Source organism: Culex pipiens, chromosome 3 (genome assembly GCF_016801865.2).
Source record: "Culex pipiens pallens isolate TS chromosome 3, TS_CPP_V2, whole genome shotgun sequence".
Classification (NCBI taxonomy): domain Eukaryota; kingdom Metazoa; phylum Arthropoda; class Insecta; order Diptera; family Culicidae; genus Culex; species Culex pipiens.
The window spans coordinates 72,783,971-72,806,135 of NC_068939.1; the positions used below are offsets into that span (position 1 = coordinate 72,783,971).

At 38.0% G+C, this 22,165-nt stretch overlaps 2 protein-coding genes across 4 annotated transcripts in view; one reads left to right on the top strand and one right to left on the bottom strand.

The window, feature by feature from the left end:
• Positions 1-22,165, bottom strand: part of LOC120416540 (serine/threonine-protein kinase NLK) — a 208,746-nt gene that overhangs the window by 159,834 nt on the left and 26,747 nt on the right. The window lies entirely within an intron of this gene.
• Positions 12,635-14,007, top strand: LOC120416541 (uncharacterized). Its single transcript, XM_039578264.2, has 2 exons — positions 12,635-12,711; positions 12,765-14,007. Exons 1-2 carry the CDS (start codon positions 12,674-12,676, stop codon positions 13,969-13,971), a joined length of 1,245 nt encoding a protein of 414 aa, XP_039434198.1. The 5' UTR covers positions 12,635-12,673; the 3' UTR covers positions 13,972-14,007.

Here is a 22,165-nt window from a genome sequence, read left to right on the forward strand (position 1 = left end):
CGAAGCTAAACCATCATCCAATGACGTTATCATACCCCGAGTTCATTATACCAAAAAAAAGGAGATCAAATTCAAGACGACAGCTTCCGCACATTTCCGCTTGGTTGATCCTTAAATTCTAAGAATTTCCGAAAAGTCGAAAAAGGAGCCCTACTTGCACGATGACAACGAAATTACTCTTTTAATGTCAACTGTCAAAGCAGTAAGCTAATCCACCTTAGAAAAAAACGCAATAATTTAATATTTTATTTCGATGTCACTTCTTCCCAACTTCCTCCTTGTTCTCTTTGGAATCCCGGGCAGACGGTAATAACAAAATCAATAATATTTCAATAACAAATCCTGTTAAAATAACAAAAAGTGTTATTATTTTATCCTGAAGTTCAACATAAAGAAGAACAAATAATAACAGTTTCTGATAAAATAACAAAATTTGGTATTGAAGTGATACTATATTGAAAATGTTTAATAACACGCTAATAAGAGGAAATGTTATACATTTCAAAAAATCTCCTAATAACAAAATTTGTTATTCGTTCGGTATGTATACTGACTTAGGAATAAAATTACCATAAATCGCACAAATGGAAAAGTTTCTAAGTGTCCATAACACAATCTGTTATTATTTTTTCTTTTGTTAAATATGTTTAGATCTTTGGGATATTTTTTTCTAATTTCGTCGGGGTTATTATCTTGGCCATGAAATGGGGTCCTAAAGCTAAAATTATTTTAAAAAGTTGAAATTTTGGAAGCTGATTTTTTTAATTATTTGATATACTCCCTAAGGGACTTTGCTAAAATTGGCTAGAACTGTGGGATAATTATGACCAATTTCGTCGGGGTCATTATTTTGGCCATGAAATGGGGTCCTTAAGCTAAAATTATTCTAAAAAGTTGAAATTTTGAAAGTTGATTTTTTTTTTTTATTATTTGATATACTAAATTTTTTTAATTATTTGATGTACCCCCCCTAAGGGATTTTACTAAAATTGGCTAGAACTATGAAATAATTTTGACCAATTTCATCGGGGTCATTTATTTCACCATGAAATGGGGTTTCAAGCTAAAATTAATCCAATAAAATTAACTTATTATTATTTTTTTTTTTAAATTTTGTTATATTCCCTAACGGAATTGATTTATTTATTGAGAATTTTTGAAGTGTGAATAACAAAAACTGTTATTATTTTCACAGAGCCAGGAAGTGGAGCTGACGTTAAAGTTCGAGCTGGAGTGAGACCTCGGAGACTGCATCGGATTCAGCAAATTTTCAGCAACTTTTACTTGGAGTCGGAGTCTCTGAAGTCGGGTATTTTTGGAGAGCTGAAGTCGTCGTTGACGTCATATCCTGCATCCAGAGTCGGAGTTGTCTTCAAGTATGGATTCAAAGTCGCTTGGAGGTACCCGACTCTGCAGCCCTGACTAATACAGAAGAGTTATGGCAACTGCAGGTTTATTTGCAAATTACAAATAAACCAAAACAATAACTTTTTTTGTTATGGAGACATACCAGTTCAATAACATTTTTTGTTATTATGCTGCTCCACCTCTCCGCACAAAATAACAAATCTTGTTATTCCTTCATGATTCCTTCTGTGTTATTGGTTTGTTATTGCAATAACAACATAATAACAGTTTAAGTTATTCTTCGAACAAATCTTTGTTATTGATTTTTGTTATTTTAACAACTAATCCGATCATCCCAATAACATATTTCGATCTTCTCACAATATCAAAAACTGACCTTCCCAAGTTATTTCCGTCTGCTCGGGATGAGAAAAACCCTCGCTCAGCAGACTTGGAAATGCCTATTTTTAACATTACATTTTACATTCGAGAGACACTTCCCTTTTCCGGTTGGTTTCCGGGGTGGGACAACTGACTCCCGTTAGCCAACAGCGCAATGGTTACAGACGGCTGATCCAGGGAGCTCTTGCGAGACAAATATAGAGGAAGACTCAGCTTAGTGGTCGGTTTTCTCGTTACAATCAGATGTATAAGTTTCACTTGAGTTAGTCTTCAACGGATTCGATTCCAAGGTGTCATCCAAATCCAAATTTTCAAGAAACTTTACCGTCCACCAAAAACCGTCCAAGTCCAAGCAAAAATGACTTGCGTCCACAGTGGAGAATTTCCCTCATCCTCTTGAAAAAGTCGAGCATCAACACTTCCTGTTTTCCAAATCCTTATCCCCTGATGTTCGGTGTAAAACGGTGACCATGGTGTTAAGCCCAGAATTTGATTCAAAGTAGGTCTTTGCTTTCAAATAGCCTTTGCGTCTTTTTCAAAATTTACTCGATAAAAAATAGAAGGAATATTATTCTTCACAAAACCCGAAAATTGATTCCATTTGTTTATTTTTATCTTTGTTTTTTTAGGCCATTTTGCAACACTGGTTCGACTATACAAGTCTACATACAATTTTGGCAGCTGTCCATACAAAAATTGTAGGTATTCTTTAGAAACACGCAATTTTTTTTCTAGATTTTAAATTTTGTATTTTTAATAAAATTTAGCCTATGTCACCCCTTTGTCAAAAGAAGCCATTTTGCATCATTGATTTTTCCATACAAGTTTCCATACTATTTTGTGGGCTAGTCATACAAAATGGGCATGTAAATCTGTATATTGCGGAAGGATTTCTGATGGATTTGCTGTCTTCGGCTTAGTTATAGGTTATGATTATGATTAAAAAAAAAACAAACACACGGAAAAGAAAGTGCGGTTTTAATTTTACTTTCTATTACTAAAAGTTGAACTCCCAAAATACGTATTGATTTTTTTTTTATATTTTAGGGGCATTTTTTGGCTCTAAAGTTGAAGACGGTTTAAACTTTAGTACCGGAGACATGATTTTTTTAATACTGTTTTTGGAATAAATTGAAAATATTGTCAAATTAAATTTCAAAAAAGTTGTACTTTTCAGCACTGAAATGGATGCTGAAAAGATGAACCTTTTAGCACTAGTGTCGAAAAGTAACATTTTTCATTTTTTTTTTGTTTTGGTCGATGAATTTACTTAGCACATGGATATTTGGTACAAAATTCCATTCAAAAAGCGTTTTTCGGAATTGCAAAAAAAAAATGTTGTAAGAAACTCGTTGCAAAACTTGATTTTTTCAGCACTCGTTGTAATTATAGAACTCGGTACTACTTTACACACTTTGATAAAGTGCAAGTTATAGGCATTTTAAGGTGAATATTTTCAAGAAAGTTCAGTTATTTACAATTCAAAAAAATACTTTATTAACCCTCTACAACCCAACCCCGCCTTTAGACGGGCTTCGATTTAAAAATCGCCAAAAATCAATTTTTCAACCAATTTTTGATCTATAACAACATTGGAAAGAAGTACTCCTCAAATTTTAGAAAACTTATGGGTTGGATGTTTGACTTGTTTTATGAGATTTTGCCAATGTTTTTAAAAATGTCACTTTTTTAGGGGTCAACTTTTGGCTGTGTTTTTTACTAACATTTCCTATATTTTAAGTAAAAAGAAGTATGCAGTAATTTTTCTAATGTCCCAGACAATGCCTTTACGCATTTTTTTACAATTTAAATAATAATGGTGCCATTTTATAGCAGAAAATGTGAAAAACAAGCAAAAAACTGAAAAAGTGACTGTAAAAACATGAAAAATTCGATAGGCAAAATATAATGATAGGAGGTGGTGGAATAGGCCAAATACTACCAAAAACAAAGATAAAACAAACAAGATAAATGCAAATTAAAAAACTAAAAATGAAACAAGAAAAACAAAAAACAAGACAAGTAAAGTTTTTCGTAGAACAAACGTTGCTAAAAATGACCTCCTAAACACGAGAAAAATAAAAAAAATCGAAAAAAAAATTTGGGCAATAGAAGGTTAAAAATAGCTCCCTTAAAAAGTACAGGGTGATGACTGGTTCCTACTTTTCATCTGTGGTCCACGGAGCAATGTTTTGGGGTCCTGGTCAATAACGAAGTAGCAGCTACGGGTAGACACCAATGCTATGCTATGCTAATAGCTTCCCTTAAAAAATACATTGTTGATCGAATTGGTCGTTGCAGAGTTTTTTTTTTAATAAATCTTAATTTTCACACTATTTTAAATTTAAAAAATCCAACTCATGTAAAGTTTTCTGCTCTTAGCTATAAAAAATAATTTTGAGGATTAAAAATATGACCCAACATTTTAAAATGTTCAAAATAAGAGATAGTCCTCCAAAAAGATTACTTATCTTAAATTTTGCTAAGAGATGTAAAATAAAGTTAAATTAAAATAAAAAAAAATCGTTCTAAGTGAAAAAAATACCGCTCTAAGTTATTGCAGATTCGAAAAGTTCACTGGATTTTTGGCAGTTTAGTAACGGGAAATGGCATCGATTTTTAATTTTTTTCAAACTTTTTTTTCATGAAAATACGTTTTTTTCTTTATTTGGAGTCGGACGTCTAATTTTACATATTAGGTCTTTATCACAAATTATCAAATTTATCTCTTTACAGTTTCCAACTAGAAATCATTGAAAAACATGTCTTAAAAATCGGAAAAATTAAAGGGGTCATGGTCATACCGCCCCACCGTCATGAGATGTCGAAAAATTGACCCTGAATTCGTGATCAGTGACCAACACTATCCCATTAAAGCATAGTTTCACGGAAATCGAAGAGGGGTCGGGGCAACTTTTATCCGATTTCGTGTGAGTTGGCCTAGAACGACACACCTTAACAAAAATTTAAATCATTTTTAAAAGTCAAATTAAGTGCACCTAATGTTGTTTCGATCATTTGCATACATTTCAGATATAAATAAGTTTATTTTAGATTTTTGTTAGCTCATTTGAAACAAAACATTTTTTTGGCTATTTTGAAATGTTAAGGTTGATTTTAAAACAGAAGTTTTATCTATTAATATTGAAAATCAGACCGTTAGTTGCAAGATATCGTCAACTAAAAAAATAAGGCTTATTGAAAAACTTTTTAAAAATACATTTTTCTCAATTAAAATGAAAATTGTAGAAAATTTTCGCAACTGTTGACGAAAATATTTTCAGAAATAGGCAACATGGACACTTTTTATAAAAACAATCTAATTTTTTTTTTCAATGAACCTGAAACTACAAATGGCTATAAATTGAAAATTAAAGTTCTTTTCGATTTCAAATGTGATTTTGCTTTCGAATGTATTTTTGAAAATCTCATCCCAGGATTAAGATTAACGAATATTTACATACAATTATTGAATGGACAGTAGGGTGCCCAGAATATGGGACTTTTTTTTCAAAACCTCGCTCCACAAGCTGATTATTATTGTTATTTAGATATTTTAGGACTCAGGGTCAAATATGAGCAAAATCGGTCTACATTTACCCATTGATACTCGAGGGTGAAGATTGTATGGGAAAAATCGGAAAAATGTATGAAAACCCCAATTTTCTTACGGTTTTGTCTGCAGAGCGCGCTACTTTATCCAAATATTCTCAAAAGTAAGATTCTTATTGGAATTTTTATGTTCTACAACTTTGTAGAACATGCCAAAGCTGTACAACTCGATCCTGAAAAGTTATTAGCGATTAAAAAAAGTCATTTTTGCATGAAAAACATTTTTTTCAATTTTAGGCTCGATTATCAATGGGTTAATCTTAACCAATTTCGCTCAAAATTTACAAAGATGCTTAAAATAACCCAATAAACCGTTTTCCGTTCGTGGCGCAGGGGTTCATTTTTTCTGGGCACCCTAATGGACAGCTATCAAAATACTATGGAGATTTTTATGGATAATATTTTCTTATTTGCTTCATTGTTCACAAAAAAATCCTCTAAAAAGATTCAGCCAAATCAGAAAATATAAAAAAAATCAATTCATTTCAATTAGTGTTTTTGTTAAAATTTATTAGTTCTGTTCGAGAATGTTACATTTGCAATTAAGAGATTTGAAGAACCTTTCAACTGAGATCAATTCATAAGCCTTAACAAGCAGGGTAATTGAATCTTATCAAAAGTGAAGATAGAGTTTACGCTGTCCTTCTCTAAATATTAAAAATTCAGGTCCGTTAAGTGCCACAAGTCATCTCCCATCACGTTCCCGTACCCTACAACGGTCGAACGTTTTGTTGTCCTTCCGATGTCCCTGGCAGCACGGGCACGTTCCTACGCTCCTAGTATTGGTGAGACCACGTCGTCGTCCTGTATATAGGCTCAGGCTCAAGTCCTGAAACCAAAACAGACATTCTCCGGCGTTCACAAGTCCTACCTGAAAACGCTCTGAAACGACGATGCCCTCTTCTCTAGGCCGCCCAATGTTGACAGACACCAATACAGACAGAAAACAGGAAGATATCCCCGGCGTGTACGGACACAACAGCGAGTGGCAGAGTCTATTGAACCCGAGATTTTATGTTTTTTTCGGTTCGTTCGTTGGTTCGAGTGTGCAGTGCTTCACTGCGCAGCACATGTTTGAACCCCGGGGTTCGATTCCAGGGGCCCGGTCCCGGAGGCGGCGGCGGTGGCCGCGGGACGAGAAAGGGGAAAATTTTCGGAGCCTCACATCGGCTGAGGGTACCATCATCGTTGTTCTGAACGTTCTGAGTATAGTTGCGAGAGGGGCGAAGCAAATAGCTAGACCCCTAATATTTCCCTGTTTTGTTGTGAATGTGTACAGCGGAGCTGGAGATGGTAGGGTCAAGGGATTTTGGAAGTCCTTAAAACTCTGGAATTTGAAGAGCATCATATAATTTAGAAACCGAAAAAATCTGTGTTAATTTAAAGAAAAATAGTTGTAAAATCAATAAACAATTCCAGAAAAAATAAAACTCGACCATCTCCACCACTCTGGCGATGTGCTGGAAACTCTATGCTGGCAGAGCTGTCGTCTAGCAGCAGCAGCAGCATCGGAGTTTATGTTTCATGCTTGCCCTAATGCACCCTCCGTGCGTTTGTTATTATGCTTTTGTGTACACGATGACAGTGCGAGAAGGCTGCAGCTTGTTGTATTATTTCTTGTTTTTATGTGTTTTATTTTTACAGCTTTTAGTTCTGATTTTGGAAAGGACGATATTTTTTCATGATTTTTTTTAAGCGAATTGGGGCAGATTTTTATATAAAACTATTTAAATAATATTGGCAAGGGACCAAATTTTTTTCACAAACTGCTTACTTCTTGGTGATTCATTCAATCAAAGTTTAAAGCTAGACCCCAGTTGTACATGTTGTTGAAGTAGTGATCCTTACCTGAAATTAAAGAAGAAAGGCATAACATTAGAACCATTATAAACCGACACAATTCACGAATTCATATAAAAAGGTAAAATTTGCAGTTGATTAAGGCTAATCATTTTTTATTAGTTTTTGTGCCCACAAAGTATTACAATATCCTTAAGGAATGATTACATATATTATTAAAATATTTATGAATTTATGATAAAATAGAAGTCAAATTGCAAACAGTGGCAAACAAAATGAAAAAAATAATATTAAGAAGAATTTGCCAAAAATCAACCAACTTTCAAAGGCATTGAAAAGAAGAGCTTTTCAAATTTTAGAAAATATCAAGGTTGGAAGTTTGACTAGTCAAACTTTGCCACTTTGCGACTTTGCCAATGAATACTAACAGACGAGTTGTTTTCATAGTAATGCATTCTGCTAAAACGCACGACTTTGCCAATGTTTTTAAAGATGTAATTTTTTCAGGGGTCAACTTTGGCTGTGTTTTTTATATACTTTTCCAATATTTTATGCATCAATAAGTTTCCAGTACTTTTTTGTAATATCCTAAACTAAATGTCTACGCATTTTTTTTACAATTTAATTGATAATGGTATCGTTCAATAGAAAAAAAAAGTGAAAAACAAGCAAAATATTCAAAAAGTGGCATGAAAACATGAACGTTTATCAAACATGAAAAAACTAGATAGGCAAAAGGCAATGATAGAAAGTGGTAGAGTAAGCCAAATACTTTCAAAAACAAACCTAAACTAAACATGATAAATGCAAATTGAAATTCTAAAAATGAAACAAGAAAAACATTTTTCGCAGAAAAAAAAATAATAAAAATTCTCGATAAAAAATTTATGCTCTTCACAATATTTTTGAAAATGTGAGTCGATTTAGAGTTATGACCACTTCAAGAGCAATTTTGAGAAAAAAAAAACGTATTTTTTTTATTTTTAAATATATTGCCATGATTGTCCATTTCTAAAACCATGTTTAAAAAAAAAAGTGCTAATTTCCTTTAAATTCGTCCAAAAAACTAATGAAATTTGATGATTTAAGATTTGCAAGACATAATTTTGCTGAAAATATATTTTTTTCATGAATCTATATTTCTTCAAAAAATCATAACTCGGCAGCAAACATTTTCTCTACAGCTCTAAGAGTGCCGATTTCGTGGAAAATTGCGAATATCTTTTCCAATTTTCAGGTATTTTTTTATGATTTAGCTATTTTTATACAATTTTACAAAATTAAAAATAATCAAAAATTAAAATTTAAAAGATTGTCAAATAAAGTTCAGAAACGGAGCATTTTTAAATGAGAATTGTTAAGGAAAATACTTTTCAAGCTTTTTAAAGCTCTGTCCCAAGTAGCTTTTTGCGATTCCGCGGAAGCCACGAAGTCCGTGAAATCAGACCTTTGATAAATAAAACTAGGTTAATACAGCGAAATGCCGCGAAATTTTAAATATAAAAAATAATTATATAGGCATGGAATAAAATAGCAATATTACTAGTAAAATGACATCGAGTATTTTTATAAAAAATCAGTATAATATTTCACTAAATTCAAATAAAAAATTATTTGTTTTTAGCAAAATAAACTTTTTATTTCATTAAAAAAATACTTTAAAATTTAATTTAATAACGATTATTAAAAAAATTCAAATGTTTCGTTTTTAGATGAACTGCAATAAACATTCACGTTTAATTGAAGCTCTTAGTAAAATGTAATTAGCCGACCTAATTTAGAACTTGTAATATTTCTATATTTTTGTCAGAGCTATGATAATAAAAGTAACAACATAAATAAATTTAAAAAAAATGCTCAGACTTCTCAAAACTGTCGCTCTTAATTTTACTGAGATTTTGGCATATTATTCTGAGGATTTTTTTTTTTTTTGTAAAACCTGAGTGAAATTTAGATTACTGAAAATTCAGCTGATGAAAATCCTGTACATTTTAACCAATTTAAGCATATCGAACATAATTTTTGGTTAAAAGGCTTCAAGTGCTAAAGTTATCACGGAAGTTATCTTAAAAACTAATTCGATGCTAATTAAAAATTCTTAAATAACAGTAAATTTGCAGCCAAAAAAATCAGATTCTTCTTGCGATTTTTAAAATAATTGTTTGCATTAATCTTGTCAATAACTTTTTTTTGTGTTAGGCCTAATTTTGTTAACTTTAGATATTTATGTTAAGATTTTTTTCATTTCAGATTTTCAAGAATTGGTAATTTTCTATGCCATTTGAATCTCAGCATAGTTTGCAAAACCCTGAAAAATAGTTGGTCATGAAACCAAAAGATAAAAATAAAAATAAGGATTTTTTATTTGTAGCGCAAAAAGCTATTTTATTTGATTTATTATCCGAAGTGATTTTTTTCCTAAAGCTTTTGGATAGCCGAGTCTGGACTGTAGTTGTTTTTATAAATTAAAGAAAAGCGAAAATCCTAAATAATTGTTTATTTATTTATTTAACAGTTATTAGAAAAAGTGGAACAAATCAAATTAAATTTTTTTTTTAAGAAATCATCAGGTAGCATCTCTAGCATTGTCAGAGTACTACGAGCTAATCTGACATTCAAGGACAGCAAAATTGCGTACCTCTCCCAAAACCTCCAAAACCTAATCCCAGTTTCCCACAACGACCACTTTTAGCTCCCATTATCTAGCGACAAAAGAAAAATCATAATCACTGTGCCATCACCAATTATACCTTTAATACATCAAAGCACTTGCGGATAGTTTTCCGGAGGGCGTTTCCCGTGGAAACCACACAGCTTTCCAGCAAAAAAGGAGAATAAAAAAACGCAACGCCACGATAACGATAGCCCCTCTTTTTTTCTGTGTTTCAAGTGCATCTGCCGGACCTTCTCCCCAAGAGAATGCACAATGGCGGTGTTCGTCCCACCGACGAACCCAGCAGCAACAGCAGTAAGGGATTTTTAATATTTCATCCCACTCACACAGTCCTTCAAGAAGGACGACATGGATCTGGCGAAAAAAAACAAGGATCCCATTTTTGTTCGGTTCGTTTCTGGCGCAGCCAGGGGAAGGACAGACAAATGGAAATTTATCGTCGCTTCCTTGTGAGATTTGCTGCTGCCGACCCCCTCTAGTTGGTAGCTTGGGTTGCTTCTATTTATACCCGTTGGAGGTTTTTTCTTGCACACTGGAGAATGCCTTTTTGCACTCCAAATAAAAGATATTTTGTAACAATTTTTCAGAAAATTCTGTAAAAATCCAAAGTGTAAGAATTTATCAAGACAACAATTTCTAAGCTATTGAAACACTTTGAAGATAAATAGATGTGACATCCGGAAAAGTAACGATATGCCTTCTAACCATCCAACGACATGCCTTCCGAGCAGCGATGCTATGTAAAGGACCATTTCAAATAAAACAATTTAACAGAATCGATTCAATCGTCAACTGTCCGAGGACTCCTTTTTGGGTGTACAAACCCCGAAATGTTTTTAGAGCGGTTGTTGTTTTGCGAAACCGTAATTTTTCCTATATCGGATTTTCGGTTCGTTTATCTGATGGCAAATCGTTTTCCAAAGATTCCCTGCCTTCCAAATATTGTCGCTCTTTAATCTAAAACGTATTAGCCTTCCCGAAGAAAGAGCGCAACGTCCTGCGGACATATTGCGTCGTCGATCCTGGGGAATTTTTGTGTCCGCATTCCAAGACAACCCGGGTTATGCTTTCCTAGTTTCCACCTGAATTCCGGGACGTCGGAACGACGATGACAAGCCGGGGCCCATGTACTCGGAATGTGCCCTCTGGGGAAGAAGAGGTGTACATGTGCAAGAAAACAGCACAAAACTTGGGATGGGGACACATTTTTTGGGAGCTCCGGGAAGGTCGGCACAGGATGTTTTTGGGTTGACGACAACCGGAAAGAGTACAATATCTTGCTTGGTACATGTGAATGGTTGTCATTGCTGGCGGATGGTTTTGGCTTTTTTTCAGAAAGCTACAATTTTGAGTCATATGCATTGTTTTGGATTCTGCCAAATACACAAAAGATTCTCGTTTGAGAGTGACTTCAAAATCTGGCTATAGCCTAAAATTTCCACCACAGTAAAACTTAAATTGCAAGCGAAAAAGTCCTTGGGAAAAAGGACAACCCCCGCAGATTTAATCTCTCAGCTGCGGAGATTCCCGGAAAGCTGTGGAAACGACCACGAGATATGTCAACGGGGACAATGCGATGCACCACACATGCCATGATTCAAGTTTAATTGAATTTCGTCACAACCCGGAATCATCCATCTACGTTACAGAAGCGCCGTGGTACTGTTTCCACAGCAAAGCAAGGTTTAATTTTAATCATCGCCGGAGGGTGCCGCGACAGATGCAGGGATTAGGACGCTAATAAATGAGATTTCGCGAGTAGTTCGCGTGATTGTATTATCGGACTTTGAAATAGATAGTAATCCATGTGTTTTAAGAACTATTCCAAAAAATTTGACAAGTTGTTCAAGCAGAAAGTTTCAAATTTTAACCTTAAAATCGCTTTGTAGCTCGAAAAACTATTTGGAAACGGGATGACGTTACCTCTTAAGAAGTGACGTTACATCCACGATGAGTGACAATACCTCCTTTAAGAGTGACGATATATCTTTCAAGAGTGACGATACCTCCTTTAAGAGTGACAATACCTCTTTTAAGAGTCACGTAACATTCACGATGAGTGACTATACCTCATCAAGAAGTGACGTTACATCCACGATGAGTGACTATACCTCATCAAGAAGTGACGTTACATCCACGATGAGTGACGATACCTCTTTTAAGAGTAACGACACCTCCTTTAAGAGTGACGATACCTCTTTTAAGGGTGACGGTACCTCTTTTAAGAGTAAAATTACATCCACGATGAGTGACGATACCTCATCAAGAAGTGACGTTACATCCACGATGATTGACGATACCTCATCTAGAAGTGACGTTACATCCACGATGAGTGACGATACCTCCTTGAAGAGTGACAACACCTTCTTAAAGAGTGACGATACCTCTTTTAATAGTGACGACACCTCCTTGAAGAAGAGTTCTTAAAGAGTGACATCCACGATAAGTGACGATACCTCCTCAAGGAGTGACGATACAACCACGTGGTTTGACGTTACATCCTTAAGGAGTGACGTTCGATCTTCAAATTGTAACGTTAGATTCGGCAGGGATAAGGTTGAATCTGGACAACTTTGTCATCGTTCAAAGTGAGTTCAGAGGCTGAAATCTTTTTTTTTGTAAATTACAATAAACATTCTACGCATTCGTTGATGATAGATCTTAAACGAGCTTGTACAAATTATGCTGGCCGGAAATATACGAACAACGAAAAAACGCGATAAGCTGCGTGAATCACCGCAGCCGAGCTCCAGGGGGAATCACCGAAAATGCTCCATGAAAAGATGCTTGGTTGTATAAAGTCCTGGAACTTGACCATTCGAGCCTCATTTGATAATCATGTCTCGATCGCGTAACAACTACTTGTTGGCAGTTCTGTAAGTACTCCTTAGATTGCTTCTGTACCAGATACTTAAAGTACCCCTTTTAGGCTCATCTACCACGCCACCGTGACCTTCGGTCTCCACTACGACTGCAGTTACGTCAACAACGCCAACTGGTGCACGATAGCCAACCTGTCGATCGCGTCCGAGCAGGACTACCACAAGGCAACGTTCCCAAATGTCAGCCTGATATACCTGAATCAACCCCACCTGGACTACCTTTCTCCAACGCTGCTACGCCAGATGATCGCGGTTGACAAGATGGAGATCGACGGCGGACGAGTTCCCAAGATCTACATCAAACCTAGCTTGAGCAGGATTAGCGCCCACAAGAACCAGGTCGTGGAAGTGATCATCGATTCGGAGGATAACTACTCGTTGGAGCACCTGGGAATCGCTTACAATCAGATCAGGGAGGTTCCCAAGAACATACATCGCTTGCGGGGGCTCGTTCGACTGCATCTGCACGACAACCAGATCCAGGTGGTCAACATGGATCAGTTCAAGGATCTTAACCGATTGAAGGTGCTAGCACTACATCATAACGGGATCCTCCGGATTGATACCACCGTTCCGATCAAGCTGATCAACCTGGAGGAGTTCTTCCTGTACGGAAACCAACTGGAAGATTTGTTCGTCAACCTGTGGGACTTTCCGAACTTGGGAACGCTCCACCTGGCGTCGAACCGGTTCCGCTCGATTAACCGCTTCCCGGAGCAGTTTGCCGCGCTGGCGATGAGTTCGCTCGGTGGGAATTCGTGGAACTGCGCCTGGCTGGTGCGGACTCTTGGGCGGATCGCGAAGCAGGACAAACCCAAGGTATCTGGAGATAAGCAGTGCCTGGGGAACAAGGTGGCCGGAATCTGCTGCGAGGGAGCTCCGGACGATATGGTGCTGTATTTGATGCAGTCTGCGGGGGATCTATTTCAGCGGATGAACGTCTGGATGATCCGGCAGGAGCGGGAGATTGAGGGTTTGAGGGAAGCGGTTGGGGCTTTGAAAAGTGAGAGGATGGAGAGTAGGATTAGGGATGATCGGAGGTTTAGTGGGATCGAGGAGCAGGTAGAATCTTTGAAGGACGGTGCAGATTTTGATTTTGATCAAGTCCGACGCGATCTTCAGCGAATCGAAAGCAATAGTCCTAAACAAGTGTTGGAGAAGTTCGAGTGGTTCACGAGCAGACTGAACGAAAATCGCGCCATGATAGACGATGTAATCCAGGATTTGTACCTCGCAGAACTGGAAAAACTATGAATACAATAAACAAACGAAAACTTTCCTAATTAACCACTTCCAACTATTAATTCCCATTAGTCCCCCCTCCTCAAAACACACCGTTCATTAGCAATGTTCTCGGGTCAACCGAAAACGAGAATTTATCGTCTAGCCACGAAAATTTTCATGTTTTTCCCTCCGTTCCATGTCGATCTCCGACTATTTTTGCCAACCAAGGAGAAGACTGCTGTTAACGAATTTCTGTCGCAACTCATTTTCCTCCCAACTCTACCCAACCCCCACAACGAGGTAGACCTCTCGGAAAGCAATTTCCTAAATAACATCCCATCGTTGACGTCGTCGTAGTCGTCGGTTGCAACCGGGTCCAAAGTGCTAAATTTCCTCAGCTTTTCTGCTCTTTGCGATGTCGTGCATAAACATCATTCTTTTGGGAGCTTTCCGGAGCTGGCTGGAATTAGTTGGGACTAAGTTCGGGTAGGGAGAGAGAGAGGGGACAAATTCGACAATGTGCCCGGGAGAAAAGTGCCAAATTTGAACCCCAAACGAATACACTTTGGAGTTACATCCGAGTAAAGTGACGAAAATTCAAGAGACGTTACATCCGAGAGAAGTGACGAGAGTAACATGACATCCGAGAGGGATGACGTTAGATCCGGAAGAAGTAACGTTACTTCCGAGCGGGATGACGCTACTTCCGAGTGGAGTGAAGTTACATCCGGAAGAAGTGACGTTACTTCCGAGTTCGATGACGCTACTTCCGAGTGGAGTGAAGTTACATCCGGAAGAAGTGACGTTACTTCCAAGTGCGATGACGCTACTTCCGAATGGAGTGAGGTTACATCCGGAAGAAGTAACGTTACTTCCAAATTCGATGACACTACTTCCACGTGCGATGACGCTACTTCCACGTGCGATGACGCTACTTCCGAATGGAGTGAAGTTACATCCGGAAGAAGTAACGTTACTTCCAAGTTCGATGACACTGCTTCCGAGTGGAGTGAAGTTACATCCGGAAGAAATTACGTTACTTCCGAGTGGGATAACGTTACTTCCGAGAGGAGTGAAGGTACATCCGGAAGAAGTTACGTTACTTCCGAGTGGGATAACATTAATTCCGAGAGGAGTGAAGGTACATCTGGAAGAAGTGACGTTACTTCCAAGCGAGATGACGTTACTTCCGAGTGGAGTGAAGTTACATCCGGAAGAAGTTACGTTACTTCCGAGTGGGATAACATTAATTCCGAGAGGAGTGAAGTTACATCCGGAAGAAGTGACGTTACTTCCAAGTTCGATGACGTTATTTCCGAGTGGTAGACGTTACTTCCAAGTTCGATGACGCTACTTCCGAGTGGAGTGAAGTTACATCCGGAAGAAGTGACGTTACTTCCGAGCGGGATGACGCTACTTCCGTGTGGAGTGAAGTTACATCCAGAAGAAGTGACGTTACTTCCAAGCGAGATGACGCTACTTCCGATTGGAGTGAAGTTACATCCGGAAGAAGTGACGTTACTTCCAAGTTCGATGACGTTATTTCCGAGTGGTAGACGTTACTTCCAAGTTCGATGACGCTACTTCCGAGTGGAGTGAAGTTACATCCGGAAGAAGTGACGTTACTTCCGAGCGAGATGACGCTACTTCCGAGTGGAGTGAAGTTACATCCGGAAGAAGTGACGTTAATTTCAAGCGAGATGACGCCACTTCAGAGTGGAGTGAAGTTACATCCGGAAGAAGTGACGTTACTTCCAAGCGAGATGACGCTACTTCCGAGTGGAGTGAAGTTACATCCAGAAGAAGTGACGTTACTTCCAAGCGAGATGACGCTACTTCCGATTGGAGTGAAGTTACATCCGGAAGAAGTGACGTTACTTCCAAGTTCGATGACGTTATTTCCGAGTGGTAGACGTTACTTCCAAGTTCGATGACGCTACTTCCGAGTGGAGTGAAGTTACATCCGGAAGAAGTGACGTTACTTCCGAGCGGGATGACGCTACTTCCGTGTGGAGTGAAGTTACATTCGGAATAAGTGACGCTACTTCCGAGTGGAGTGAAGTTACATCCGGAAGAAGTGACGTTACTTCCAAGTTCGATGACGTTATTTCCGAGTGGTAGACGTTACTTCCAAGTTCGATGACGCTACTTCCGAGTGGAGTGAAGTTACATCCGGAAGAAGTGACGTTACTTCCGAGCGGGATGACGCTACTTCCGAGTGGAGTGAAGTTACATTCGGAATAAGTGACGCTACTTCCGAGTGGAGTGAAGTTACATCCGAAAGAAGTGACGTTACTTCCGAGTTCGATGACGCTACTTCCGAGTGGAGTGAAGTTACATCCGGAAGAAGTGAATTTCCTTCCGAGTGGGATGACGTTATTTCCGAGTGGTAGACGTTACTTTCGAGCGGGATGACGTTACTTCCAAGTGGCGTAAAGTTACATCCAGAAGAAGTGACGTTACTTCCGAGTGGGTTGACGTTACTTCCGATTGGTAGACGTTACTTCCAAGAGGGATGACGTTACTTCCGAGTGGAGTGAAGTTACATCCGGAAAAAGTGACGTTACTTCCGAGTGGGATGACGTTATTTCCGAATGGTAGACGTTACTTCCGAGCTCATTGACGTTACTTCCAAGTGGAGTAAAGTTACATCCGGAAAAAGTAACGTTACTTCCGAGTGGAATGACGTTTAATCCAGAAGGTGTGACATTACTTTTGAGACGAATGATGTTACATCCGAGGGGGATGATGATGTGAGATCCGGAAATGTTGAACTTTTTCCGCAAAATAAAAAAAAAAGAATAAATAACCGGTTCAAAGATAAACTTCTCAAAGCATCATCCTTCGCCACCTTGCACTGTTTCCAAACAGCTTAAATTTGATATTGTAGCTTTCACATGTGCACTCAGAATGTGAAAGTGAAAAATGTAATTACTCAGTGCGCGACTTACAAATTGGCACTCTAGCGACAACAAAAAAACCGTCTCTCATGAAGAACTTTAGCCAAGTTCCCCTTCATGGTAGTCGCGTTAGAGGCCATAATTAATGCAATCATTACTCATTAACTTGCGCTGGGAAATGATGGCTTTGGCCAGCATAGTCCCCTCGCCAAAACCCGTGTCGAACTCATCGAGGGTGTCGTGTCCAGAACCCCTCGAATCAACGTTCATATTCGCCGTCCAAAGGTCCAAGGGGACCTCCGTCCGTGTCTACCACCAGACAGACAGATAGTCCGGTTCAAAAGATTCATCGCCCAGTTTTGCATCGTTGAGTGCCGACGATTCCGGCCCGTAATCTAATCAGACCCCCCGAAACATCACTTGCAGAACCCAATGAATCGAACAGCTGCCGTTCATACGTTCGTCCCAACTAAAAGTGCAAGGTATAACATGGTTTAACCCGGAATCCATCACCGAAAACGCCTCCGCGTTCAACCCTGGCAGAGCGATGTGACTCTCTCGTTTCCGTACTCATCGACTCTGCAGGTCCGCAGACTAGAATGCGTTTTCGTCCTGTCTGTCTACAGAACGTGGACTCTTCTTTGTTCGCAGATACCGGTTTTGTGTGTCCGATTGAGGGAGATTCTGCAGACGATTTCCGAGAGTGTGCAAAAAAAGAATACGACGAATAGCTGCACAAATGCCCCCATAAAGAACGCTTGCTCGTTTGAGGCGGGCGATTTGTGTCTGGATGAAGGGCTGCTGTTGAGGACATCAGTGCGGATTCCCTTTAGAGATTTTTGGAAATTTTGGCGAAATTTGCTGGCAGGTTGCTTGGAAGCACTCAGCGTTTTTAGTCGATTAGTGTGGGGAATGGATTTTGGTGGAACTGAAGAAAAAAATGATTTTGAATTTTAATAAGATTCAGACAAGCTACGACAGCTCAATTTTTAAAAGAATTTTACTTTATAATAAACCAATAACATGTTGTCATTTAAGATAACCAGGGTGGTTACAACTTTGCCAAAATCAAATCCGCGAAAACCGCGCCGAGCTTTTTCAAATCCGCGCCATACATTTTTTCGCGAAATTTCAAAACAATTCAGTGTTTTTAAACACTAATTAAGTATAAGATTCAAAATCACTTTTATCAAACAAGTTAGCAAACGCATTTCTTTATTGTTCATTTTGTAAGAACTATTTTAAAAATTATAAATTATGTTTTACTAAGAGAAATTGAAATTTGTGAAATAGATTTGGGGTTTACATATCAAATATCAAGAAATAAACATTCGATATATATAAAATAAATATTTGGGTGAAACTTTTTTTTTATTCTAATATATTTTATTTTAAATTTATATTCCATTTTTCTTTTTATTTGGTAGGTTGCCTGAAATTATTAATTCTGAATGTTAATTTTGCAGCAAAATGTGAAACGTGTCGTTGATATATTTTATATTCTTTTTTTACAAATTAGCTTAACCAGCTCCCCATGGAAAAATTGATATCGCGAGTCATTTTTGCGCAAATGAAAGCAAATCATGTAAAAGCTTAAAAATCCGAACCTAACGAAAATAAAAAAAAGCCTGACTTAAATAAGTTAATACCGCTAAACAGCGATGGCATTGTTAAGATTTCGAATACAAATATTTTTCAACTGGTTAGGTTTGTCTTTACATTTATATTTGAAAAAAAAATGTACCAACCCAGTAAATGCTTTATCCAAAAAGTTTATTTGCCATAGTCTTTTATGATTTACAGTCCAGACTCGATTATCCGAAGCCTCGATTATCCGATTATCCGAAGGAAGGACTTCGGATAATCGAATCACGAACAAAATAGTTTTTTCGTATTTTTTCATTTTCTTGTTTTTAACATATCTTGACTTTTTTTTGATAAGGTCCTATAAACAAATGTAAACATTGAGTGTATCCCGCTTACTCCGATGGACTTTGACATAAGGTGTGAAAGGGATACACTCAATGTTTACATTTGTTTATAGGACCTTATCAAAAAAAAGTCAAGATATATAATAGGGTGGGTCATTTTTTCGAAAGTGCTCGGATCCGGCTGAAATAAGGTCCATCTTGTAGAGGGTACCCATAGGGACTCTCATACCAAATTTGAGCTCATTTGGTTGAAAACTGGCTTGTCGCTCGGGGGTTAAAGTTTACATGGAAATTACTATGGAAAACGCGTGCTTTAACTTCAAACGCTCCTACAAGCTTTGCGACAAACTTTAGACCACACTTACACTAGGTAGCCGTGTCGGGGGTGGTCCAAGGAACATTTTTCTCTAAGGGTTCATGGTCATCCGTTCAACCCTCAGCTTGCGCAAAGCCGATTCATCCGGCGGCGCCGGAATCCTTCGAAATCTTCGTTTTAACGAGCAACGCATGCTACGAAACATTAAATGCATCGTGTGAATCAATGGGAAACACGACGCCAAACGTCAAATCACTAAAATGGAAGCAGTAAACAACGGTTCGCCGTCCGCTGGCTCGCCGGCCAATACTCTTAAAGCAGTACAAAGCAATGCTTAAAGGTATGAAAATAACTTGCAATTAAACCGGAACCCAAAACTAGACTCTATTTCAGGACGTGGTGCGCACGGTGCGCATCAACATCGCCTGACAACATCAACATCAACCAATTTGTCGACCAGTAACGGTCGAATGTGCGTGCCTTGTTCAAGCCAGCGGCTGACAGTTCCCGCCGACAGCACGGACAGTTGATGTCCTTTGGGAACCACACGTCGACATTTCCGGCGGAATGGCGGAATGGAAGATGCTAAGAAACTGATCCGCTCGAAAGACAACAAAAGCGCTTCTCTAGGAGGTGCTAAATATTAATCGCCTAAAAAGCAGATCAATCAACTCAAAACACCATCGAGACTAGCGAGATGCAGATGTGAAAGTTATTCGCGAAGGAGAGATCAGGAAGGGGATTATGAGGCGCTGACAAGACCTGGAATTGATCATTTAACTAATAATAGACAATGTTCGAGAATAACTTTGAAATTGTTGTTAAATATATGTTGTGTATAACTAAAGAATAAAAAATTGCTGAAATCTAAAGAAAAATCTTATTTATGCGCTTTTAAGCGTTTTTTTGGAGGGAGTCTTGGAACGAATTTTAGAGCAAATCAGGGAATCGTTAATTGGAGGGGCGTTACCGGTTTTTTTGTTTCAAAATATTGATGATGATAGAACATTTAAATAATTTTCATGGAACCATTTTTATTTTAAATAAAATGCTTTTCTGTCAGTTTTGCTTGATTTTGCACTTGAATACGAAGCTTTCTCATTCTTCAACTTGTTCCCCTGAACCTTAGCCAGCAAACGAGACGCAAAATATCCAGCACTCGGTCCGTCATCAAAAATGAACAATAATTTCCGGTGTACCGACGTGTGGTTCCCAAAGGAGATCAACTGTCCGTGCTGTCGGCGGGAACTGTCAGCCGCTGGCTTGAACAAGGCACGCACATTCGACCATTACTGGTCGACAAATTGGTTGATGTTGATGTTGTCAGGCGATGTTGATGCGCACCGTGCGCACCACGTCCTGAAATCGAGTCTAGTTTTGGGTTCCGGTTTAATTGCAAGTTTTTTTCATACCTTTAAGCATTGATTTCGACTGCTCTAAGAGTATTTACCGGCGAGCCAGCGGACGGCGAACCGTTGTTTACTGCTTCCATTTTAGTGATTTGACGTTTGGCGTCGTGTTTCCCATTGATTCACACGATGCATTTAATGTTTCGTAGCATGCGTTGCTCGTTAAAACGAAGATTTCGAAGGATTCCGGCGCCGCCGGATGAATCGGCTTTGCGCAAGCTCAGGGTTGAACGGATGACCATGAACCCTTAGAGAAAAATGTTCCTTGGACCACCCCCGACACGGCTACCTACTGTAAGTGTGGTCTAAAGTTTGTCGCTTAGCTTGTAGGAGCGTTTGAAGTTAAAGCACGCGTTTTCCATAGTAATTTCCATGTAAACTTTAACCCCCGAGCGACAAGCCAGTTTTCAACCAAATGAGCTCAAATTTGGTATGAGAGTCCCTATGGGTACCCTCTACAACAGCGGTTCTCAACCTGGGGTACATGTACCCCTGGGGGTACCACGAGTAGTCTCAAGGGGTACCGGAAGATATGCCCTGTAATGGCGGACATTTGAAAAATATCACTAACAAAATACTTGAGAAAAAAACGAATCGATTTAGGACAAAAAATAACATAATTATATTTTTCCAACCTTCAACCAATTCACACCATTTTAGCAAAACGAGTTTTAATTGCATTTTTTTCCTAGTAGAAAACTTTGTCTATAGATTTCTAAAAGTTTTGAAAAAGTTGGTCGTCGTCGTGATGGCCGTTCATCGTCACCCGCGACTGACACGGACGATAAAACAAAGAGAAACACTAAAAGTAATTTTTTCAAAACTTTTCTCGTAAAATCGCGTGATGTTTATAAGCAAACCCTTTTATATTTCTATATCAATTTTTTTGTAATTGTCTGCTCTACAACATTAGTACACTCTTAAAAATATCCATGTAAAGTTAGAAAAAAAAAAACGAAATTTTAAAATGAAAAATTTTGTTCGAAATGAAAAAATGACCCTTCTGGGTCAATGTAGAAAAGTACATTAAATTTCCCATAAAATTACATGTTCCAAAATTTTTACAGTCGAGTTACGGAAAATGGCAGAGTTTTTAAAACTTTTTTAGTGATTTTTTCGTTGAAAAATACGTTTTTTCGGAATTCTGAGTACGCCAGCAATTCGGGCGTCTAATTTTACATAAAAGTCCCTTTGACACCAAATTTCTATCTCATCACCGTTTCAGGCTGCAAATTATTAAAAACACCTCTTTTTTCGCATGTTAAAAATGGAAGGGGTCGAACCGCCCGTCCGTCACGAGATATCAAAAAACGGACCTCGGATTCGTGATCAGGGACAAAAGTTACCCCTTTCACGCAAATCGAAGGTGGGTCGGGGCAACTTTTCCCAATTTCGTGTGAGTTGGTAGAGAATTAACCATCTAATAAGATTTCTAGTAAGTAAGCGAATTTGCATCAATGCATCAATGCTTCAAAAAATCTAACTGTATCTTGAGATGGGATTTTCTGATCATTAATCTTTGGCAAAGACTTCAGGTTTCCTCAGAAAACAAAATTTTTTTTTCATGAAAAAAGATTTAATTAAATTTATATTCGTGAGTTTATAGTGCCAATATTTTAGGTAGCTTTAGTGAATGACGAACGAAGATATGTTAAAAACGTTACTTAA